This window comes from Cynara cardunculus, unplaced genomic scaffold, assembly GCF_001531365.2.
Source record: "Cynara cardunculus var. scolymus isolate 2C unplaced genomic scaffold, CcrdV1 Un_Scaffold_3689, whole genome shotgun sequence".
NCBI classification, from domain to species: Eukaryota; Viridiplantae; Streptophyta; class Magnoliopsida; order Asterales; family Asteraceae; genus Cynara; species Cynara cardunculus.
Window position 1 is genome coordinate 5,695 of NW_020201576.1, and position 9,430 is coordinate 15,124.

The window sequence follows — 9,430 nt, forward strand, 5'->3', positions numbered from 1 at the left end:
TAAAAAACGAGAATTTTTAAATAATTGATTTGATATTAACATTGATGTATATATTTTTAAAATTTTATGATATCTTCAAGTTTATATTTTATTCAAAAAAAAAATCATTATTGTTTTCTTAAAAACACATAAAATCGTATTATAACATCGACAGAAACAAATAATAAAATAGAATATTAAAATGAAGATGCGTTTCGCTGCATTGCGCGAGTACTCTTCTAGTAATTAATAAAAAAATAAATATTTTGATATTTTAATTAATAATAACTTGGTTGGCATTTTTAATCTAAAAACCGGTTAGTTTAAAATGGAAAACCATATTGTTAAATAAATGATATGTTTTTCTCAAAGTTTTATTATATCGAAATCTCTTAAAATTGATAGCATTGATTTACTTAAACTTTTTATTTATTTTAGATTATCATCTAAAAAAGTTCATTGAGAAAAAAAAAATTGTTTTATTTCTATACCAACCCATTGTTTTTAGGAAATGTATTGTAATATTAAAATATATAATAAAGAAAGAAAATGATATAAAATATATATATATATATATATATATATATAATGTTCCAAATTTTTAGTTTACTAAATGAAATGTAAGCATAAATATTAAAAACTTTAAATATATAATTTCTCAAATAAATTTTGAACGGTGTTAGATAAAGGGACGAAAATAAAAACAACAGAGATGAGACTAAAATCGCTATAACCATTAAACAATATGCACCAAAATGGATGTATGCATAAATGGCTCTCTTAATTGAAATTTAACTTTTTTGTATTGTAAAAGATGTAGGCGATTGTTGAAAAGAAAAATCAAATGTCAAAGAAGAGCTACTCAAAGAATGTAAGGCTATTTTTAATTAAGATGTTGGTTGGCTTGTATCGTTAACTCTTATGACAGACACTATTCATATATAGCATCGTAATTGGTGTTCACATTGAAAAAGAAAGTCTTCCAAAATAAGTATTTTTGTTAAACCTGGTCACAACATATCTATAAAATAAAATATATTTAACAGTGTTAAAAACACTATATAAACACCAACACCAACACCAAGAAGAGGTACAAGGGTTCAAACACGAATAATAAAAATGTAACCACCACCAAAATCTCATGTTCATCATCAATCGTGCAATTGCAAATCCATTAGTAACAAACACCCAACCCAACCCAACCCAACTCCCAAAAATAATTGAAATCATCCATCCATTTTTTTTTCATCTCCTTCACCAAGAAATACAAGTTCCAAACTTTCTTCTTAAGAAAGTAGATGTGCTGAGATGGAGCCACCCACAAAATCGGCCTACAGGCTCCTGTAGTCTATGACCGTTACCTCATCCTCTGGAGCATCAAGATCTTGGTAACTGCACATATCAACACTTTAATCCTCTAAACAATTTGTCAACATAAATAATAATAACTACCAAACAAAATGTATAAATAAAAAACTTCATAGTGAAACATGAACTCGCCTTCGTAAACGACGGGGATCTTGTCTAAATGATGGAGGTAGCGCAATTATTGGAGCACCACCACCACCACCACCCATCTGGGGCCCATTTCTGCTGCCACCTTCAAAAGAAGAAGGTCCCCCCTGGTCTCGCAGCATCCGCATTGCAACTTCAGGAGGAGCAGGAACAAAAGGACCCAATGGACTGCAAATAATAATCATCATCATATATGTATATATATACACACACACACACACACAACTCATGGTACTGCCAACAAAATCTAATCTAAGCTCTTACCCAGCACCAGGTACCGGCATCAATACTGGAGGAGGAGGTATGTCCGAAGGGAATGGGTAAGAATCATACATCTGTTGTTCGTCATCATTGTTCGACTCTGTATTCTCAAATCTTTCACCTCCATTATTGCTTCTGCCATCATATTCTCTGCGGTTACCTCTCTCTTCTTTCATTCGATTATCAACACCACCTCTACGCCTCTGTCCTTTCTCCTTCTGCAAAGAGGCATCGGTAGGAGGTCAAAAGTTTAAACATCACATCATCACCATAGGTGAACAGGGTGAGTGAATATATGTCCTATATAAATATTATATATATAGGGGTCTAATCAAATGAGAACTGTTTTGTTTCTGGTAACCGTGACATCCAATCTCAACCACAAATCAAAGGTTAAATTAGGAAATCAATAATTTTCGTAATTTTAACGTAAAATATTAATCAAGGGATTTTAGGGATTTTATAAATATACTCTCTCGTCTCTCCTCTTTCCTCTCTCCAGCAAATCTTATTCGGCGAACCTTATTCTGATAAACCTTATGTGAACACAGGATACACAGTGTGATACCTACAAACGATATTCACTGTGATACCCAGATATACATACAAGATGCACAATGTGATACCCTTTGTAAAGCAATGAAAACAGCGAAAATGCACACTTTGATACATTTCATAAAACAAAGAAAATACATTGTGAACGCCATTACTATGATACACTTTGATTCACAAACGTCTTCAAAATACGATATATATTAGGTAATTGATATACTAGGTAACTAATTTTAATTAAATATTTCCTTCAAAAAAAATTAATTAAATATTTTGATTAATTATCAAAATAGAAACACTATATTACCCTTTTAGCTTATTTAAGAAATATCCTTAAATATCTCAAACAAGTGGTTCACATTGGATCTCACGGTTACCACAAACTAATCAGTTCTCCCTTGAATGGGACTCTATATATTTTATATATATATATATATATATATATATATAGAGAGAGAGAGAGAGAGAGATGCATACATATATAGGGGCAGGTGCAGATGAGGATGACAAAGCGATGAGAATGATGAAAAAATGGGATAAAAATTTAACCATATGGATGCCAAATAAAAAGAATAAAATGCTCGTTTTTGATATAATTTGTTTGGCTTCAACTTTGGTTATATTTCACCTATTTCCTATTTAAAAGGTAAGGGGGGGAAATCTTTTTTGTTTTAAAAATAATTGGTTGTAACCACATTTTTAATCACATACATTGGATCAGCTCATCTGACATCTTCTGAACCTTTGTCATTCTCATTTGAACCTCACTGGGAGTATGTATGTATGTATGTATGTATGTATGTGTGTGTATATGTATATAACATAAAACGCATTATGCAATCTAATGTTTCCATTGGTACAATAAGCTGACAAAAGATGGAAGCTGAAGCAGACTGTTACAGCATATATTATCATGGCATGTTATCAAATTAATGGTGTGGTAAGAGCAATTGCTAATTCTATGCTAGAGCTATAAAGAATAACTTTCAGGTTTTACAGGCTAAAAGGCAAAGATAGCAAACATTGTGCTAAACTTTAAAGTTACACATGCCAAAGAAGAAGTTTAAAATTACTTTTTGGAGATCTAAAGTCTGGCAAAAAGACGCGACCATACAACAAACTCCTAAAATTTGGAACACCTTCCAATCAAGTGATTATCTCAGCTACTAACAGATAGCGTCAATCTCACCTTAGCATCAAGACCAAGCTTGTACTCTTGTATAAATGTCATTATTTCCTTGGCCATCCAGTGAAGCAAATTTTCCTTCCCTATGCTCAAGTTTGACCTTTTAACATTTCAATAATTAATGGACACGCTAAAGCTCAAGCCTACTAGCAATTGTTAGAAAACCTGTCACTTGTAAATATCAGGCCCGTCAAGTTACCTACCCCTCCCCAAACCATAAATAAATAAATAAATAAATAAATGAAACCTAATTAGTAACTCCGTTTCAGTGGCACTCCTAGAAAATTTGAACTTTCTGCCCAGGGCACCTAATATCCTTTTTCTTCTGAACCCTGGATTTGAATTATGAGAAGCGTGATGCAGCCGATTATGTTTAGCTTATGAAGCAGATTCCACAGGGATATACAACCGCAATGAGGCAAGTCAGATGTTCAGATTAACATTTGAAATGAAAGAAAACATGAATGCAACACCAGCAACTTCCAAATCAATAGTGCCATAGTGGTGCCACTTTCAGCATAAGGATAAATACCTTCTAAATCGAACATTATTCAAGTGAATGGAAGCACCAACAGGAACTTGCATAATGCAATCAATTAGTCTTGCAGAGGAACTTCAGAGCATAAACTAATAATCATGGTCAAACAACAAATTTGACAGAAATGGGAGTATTACCGGTAACGAAGGCTGCATAATAGGTATCCCACCAGGTGCATCTTCATCACTGTGGGTTTCAAATATTTTTATCAACACCATTTCCCAAAAGGCATATAGAAAAAAAGGCTGTCAAGAGATGCACTCACTTCATATAGTTTTGGAAATACAGATCTTCACGAACTTTAGAAGTCAACTCCATCACAAGTTCAGGGTGTTTCAGCTTCAAATGCTTGTGAACAAACTCGGCAGCATGAAATAGCTTTGTGCAACCCTTCGCCCCACAACCATACTTCCAACCATACTTCTCATCCCGAATTTTGCGAACATAGGGATCCAATGACTCGGCTGCAGCAGCATCTATCTTTTCCTTTGCAGTCATTATCTCCAAGGGATCTTGACCCTTCAATCTTTCCTGCCAACGCGAATCTAATTTTTTTTCCCACTCTGTTCCATTATTTTTTGCATCAGAATTTTTGGATTCCGCCCTCACATGCCGTAAACCCTTGGCATCACTTCTCTCAGCCAGTCCATAGTAATCCACACCATGAATGCGCCAAAGATAAGTAATGAGTGTATCGAGTAACTCAACACCCTCAAGACCTTTGACTGAGGCTAAACTACGTATAATAACAACTGGGCCACTGGAGCCACCATGAGACTTTTCTCTGTGTGTTCTATCATTATCAGCCCTAGATAATATATTATCTTCTATTCCTTTCTCCAAGTCCAGTTTCTTAACAAGTGCTTGTGCTTGTTCAACATCAGCTTGTATCCGCCTGGGTTCATAACTGACTGGGTGAGCCTTCGGAGCAGCTGATAACGGATCAGAATCTTTTGCTGAAACCCGGCCATGACGTCTTCTTTTGCCACCCATATCTAATTCATCTTCAGAATTGGGATTACTTGTCTGCCCAGATTTGTTTGAAGATGAAGCAGTAACTCCAGGTCCTCTGTAAAAGAAAGAGATGTTAATGGTCTTGATATTTTAAAAAACAAAATGAAGGAACTAGCATGGCAGTATCTCTTACAAATCTAACGATCCACTCTGCAAGTCGAGCAAAAATTCCTTAGCCAGCTTTCGAGCAAATTCATTTCTCCTGGAAGAGAAAATTTTAAGAAAAGAATATAACTGGAAGCATGCAAGCAATTATCAAGATGAAGGCAAGATGACAAGAGGGTAATAGCAATAAAGAACCACTAACTGATAAACAAGGGTAAGATCCATTTTAAATGTGACAATGAGCTTCTGCTACAGAATACAAAAAGGCACACCTTTCAATAACAGCAAGCAAATTTGTGGGGTGATATTTATCTTTCAACCTACACGTAAAAGCAAGTATCAGACTAGAAAAAACATAATCATCAAAGTTAAAAAGGGAGAGAAGATGCAAAAAGTACCAATCTTCGCCTTTATGAGCATCAAAATAGGCACGTTTCTGAGTTGTTATATATTCTGATTTGTATTCCTGATACCTGCAGAGCAAGAAGACTACGATAATCAACAATCTAAAGCATAAAAAAGGCCAAACTAATACTGTAACACCTGGATTTTTGGAGGGTATAATTACGGGTTTTAAATGCATTTTTGACATTAGAACAAACCTTAATCGATACCTTGAAGTGGTTAGGTTTGGTGATAAAAAGATAAGAGAACTCATTTTTGACAGCTTTTCTTCACACCTGTGAAAGGTACCCTTCACGCCAGTGAAGGTGGGCAGAAAGTTCACTGGCAGCATTTCTTCACTCCCGCAAAGGGGGGCTTCACGCCCGTGAAGTGGGGCAGAATCTGGACCTACAGCCCCTTTAAACCCGAAATTTTCTCCTTTTCGTCTCATTTCTTTCACCAACTCATTCTCTTCTCTCCCATTTTCGGTCCAAGCATATTTAATCCACCAAATTGAAATCTTCTTGAACATTTTAGAGATTCAAGTTTAGAGGTTAGGAGTTCAAGATCATCTTCATCTTCTCCATCTCTTTCCCACCATTGTTGAGTAGGTTTAAGGGTTTTTCTCCTAAAGACCTTTCTGGTCGATTTTCTCGAGGATCTTGAAGATTTTGCATATAGTTCGAAGTTCTCAAAGATAGAGATCCAAAACTTGTGGATCCCAAGTCAAGATCTCCATTTTCATCCTCATCCTTCCACCATTGTTAACCTAAGTTTTTGGGTTTTCCTAAAACCAATTTGTAAGTTCACCCTAACCTTTCTAAACCTTTATTCATGTTAAAACCTTTCATTTTAACCTCCTAGAACATCCTTCTTGATGTATCTTTCATATTATGGGTTTTGACCAATTTTGAGTGATCTAAGGTTTTGACTAAAGTTTGTTATGGATCTGATTTTAGGGTTACTTATGATACATTTCAAGGCTTGGTTGTGACCTAGGTAACGTTTCTAGAGTTGGATATTTGTGGATCTAAAGCCTTCATCATTTTGGAAACTAGAGATGGGTTTGGAACCTAGGTTTAACTTAACCTAGCAAGGTGAGTTCAAGCTACTTTGTGAAAACTTTGTACATGTCAAAGACATCTATTTTGGAGCCTTAAGATGTTTTATTGATATTTAGCAAATGTGTTGATTATCTAGATTTTGGAGCCTTAAGATGTTTTATTGATATTTAGCAAATATGTTGATTATCTAGATGAATTTTACATCTTTGATACATTTGATTTTATAAAATCTTAGGAAATACACCTATTTGGGGTTTTGGATATTTGATCATAAATCATGAAGTTGAGGGTTTTGATGGTTTATTTGTCATTTGAGGTTACTTGATGATAATGCATTTGGTATATTGGTTCTTATAAGCATGATTTAGCTTTGTTGGCCTTTATGGTATTTTGAGTCATGATACGTATTAAACCCCTTTAAATGCATTTTTGGGGTTTATGATGAATTATTGGATTAGTCCAACATGTGAAAAATCTTAATGGCTTAAATTTGATATAAAGACCAGTTTGGGATTTTTGCCCAACCTTTCAGTTCGTGGTATTCATTTTCAAACCTTCTGATGTATATGTGGCTCAAATGCTGAGTATTTACATTTTGTTGGTTTATGTTGACTTCTATTGAATAGTCAATTGAATTGTTGAGCTTTTGACTAGATGAGTTTTAGGGACATTTGTCCGGTTTAATTTGCTCTACATCGAGCTTTTGGAGTTATATGCAATTATGACATATTTATTTGGTAAATTATATGGTTTAAGTGTGTTAGTCATTCATTTGAACCCATGTAATTTAGACTGTAATGAATTGGATCCATAGGCATTTGTGTCAGTCGTGTTTTTGTCAAGCGAGGAGTTTTGATGTTCCCACCTTGGAGCCATAAGGTTTAGGCAAGTGAGGAGTTTTGACGTTCTTAGCTTGAACCCTTTGGTAATGATAAGAGAGAAGTTTTGATGTTCTCATCTTGTAACTTCGGGAATGACCAAGTAAGAAGTTTTAATTACCAAGGCTTTTTATGCTAGGGGTGATTTACTCGTCAACATCTCAATGTGGCTTACTTCGTGTTCCGCCACTTGATGGAAACGAGTCTCCCCCGTAACCAAAAGGTGTATTATCCATGTTTTCAAAGTTACTTTGGGTACAGAGTGCATCCATAATTTATGGTTTTGGTATTTTGAAATTTATTCATGTTTTGTTGTTTTGGGCATTGGACAATACTATGATCTTTGGATATCTTGGATATTAGTCGTACCCATGTTTCAATATTTGAATATTAAATCTTATTCACGTTTTGGGTGAGTAGGGTTTTGACTTCATGTTAATAGGGGCGCTTTGGTCACCAAGTTTTCATCACAAAAATGATGGTTTTGATAAAAACGTTTTCATACTAAATAGATTCTATTTTGGAATTGTGATCTAAATAACATCTCCCAATTTATTATTTTACATTAAAGATGAAAACTGTTTGACCTCACTAGCATTAAGCCTAACCCTTTTTATTTGTAGCATGTGCATCAGGTCCTTTTTGAGAATTGGTTCTAGCAACACTATATAAGATGGAGTGCTAGAAAGAGGTCCAAGATGGAATTAGCTATCCATGGACACCTTTTTATATGTTGGAGATAGCAACCGTTGTTGAGTTTTAGCAACACTCCACCCTATTATAGACCCTGTGTAAGGTTTGTTTTGTAATCATTAATGTTAAACCTTAAATTGTCATTTAGGTGATTATGTTATTGCCCATTAGAGAATTGATGTAATTAGAAAATTTTAAATTAGTCGCTCTTTCCAAATTTCAGGTGTTACAAATACCAAATTGTAGTACAACTGTACAAGGACACTTAATATACCTTCGTTCAGCTTCTGATGGCAAAATATCATCTTCGAGCTCCTGAATAAACTGCTTATAAGACATTAGCCCTTCTCTGAAATGTAAAAATGATAGGTCACGATCAAATCAAAATAGTAATAATGTTTTATTCTAGTTCGCTCAATAGGATATCCTTGTTAAAATCCATAATGAATCAAGAAACGTCACACAGGCCAATAGCTACCAAGGAAACAAAGGTATCATTACATATATGTGACTAGATCACTATAACTTTTACTCTATGCTGTAAAAATCGCGATATATCGTCGATATATCGGCGATATATCGTATATCGGCCGGAAGAAATATATCGCTTCCTAAATATCGCCCAAAATATCGTTCCCGATAATATCGGCGATATTGTCCGATATTTTCCCGATATGTAGCGATATTTTGTAGTAAATATCGACCGATATCTCGATATTTTATAGGGTACAATTTTTTGGGCTTCTCTTATTTTAGGGGCTTAGATTTATTGGGCTTCTCTTATTTTATGGGCTTAGATTTTTTGGATAAGTTAGGTCTCAAAAAACTGGCCACCATCTCCTTCACGCCAACGGTCTGCTTCGCTTCCATTCCCTTTCTTTTCATCTTTGCGACTCGACTTCAGTTCACAATTCATCTTTTCACGAACGAACGAGTAATCGACCGACAGCAACAACAGCAAGTCAGCAATCGACATCAAGTCAGCAACTATGCTGTAAAAATCGYGATCGACAGCAAGTCAGCAACAGCAACAGCTCCAGCCTCGAGRTCCTTGGTGACTCCCTGAGTTTTCTGCTCAATCGACAGCTCCAGCCTCGACTTCAGTTTTCTGCTCCAGCCTCGACTTCAGTTTTCTGCTCCAGCCTCTGTCCYTCAACAGGTCCAGCCTCGAGGTCTTACTCTTATGTCCTAACTCCTAAGTCCTATCACCCACCCACTCACTTAATTATTCTTATTTATCTTAGTTAGAAGTTAGAACTTA

At 35.1% G+C, this 9,430-nt stretch overlaps 1 protein-coding gene across 2 annotated transcripts in view; it reads right to left on the minus strand.

Annotated features, from left to right (window-relative positions):
* Positions 1 to 1,092: 1,092 nt before the first annotated feature.
* LOC112503730 (serrate RNA effector molecule-like) overlaps positions 1,093 to 9,430 on the minus strand; it is a 21,421-nt gene continuing 13,083 nt past the window's right edge. For both annotated transcript variants that reach the window (XM_025107725.1, XM_025107724.1), the window contains exons 4-12: positions 8,444 to 8,518; positions 5,549 to 5,623; positions 5,423 to 5,470; positions 5,179 to 5,247; positions 4,297 to 5,100; positions 4,169 to 4,217; positions 1,759 to 1,973; positions 1,480 to 1,662; positions 1,093 to 1,371 (exon numbers count right to left, since the gene is read on the minus strand). In XM_025107725.1, coding sequence (XP_024963493.1) covers positions 1,311 to 1,371; positions 1,480 to 1,662; positions 1,759 to 1,973; positions 4,169 to 4,217; positions 4,297 to 5,100; positions 5,179 to 5,247; positions 5,423 to 5,470; positions 5,549 to 5,623; positions 8,444 to 8,518 — 1,579 coding nt within the window. In that variant the 3' untranslated portion in view covers positions 1,093 to 1,310. The remainder of the gene's footprint in view (positions 1,372 to 1,479; positions 1,663 to 1,758; positions 1,974 to 4,168; positions 4,218 to 4,296; positions 5,101 to 5,178; positions 5,248 to 5,422; positions 5,471 to 5,548; positions 5,624 to 8,443; positions 8,519 to 9,430) is intronic.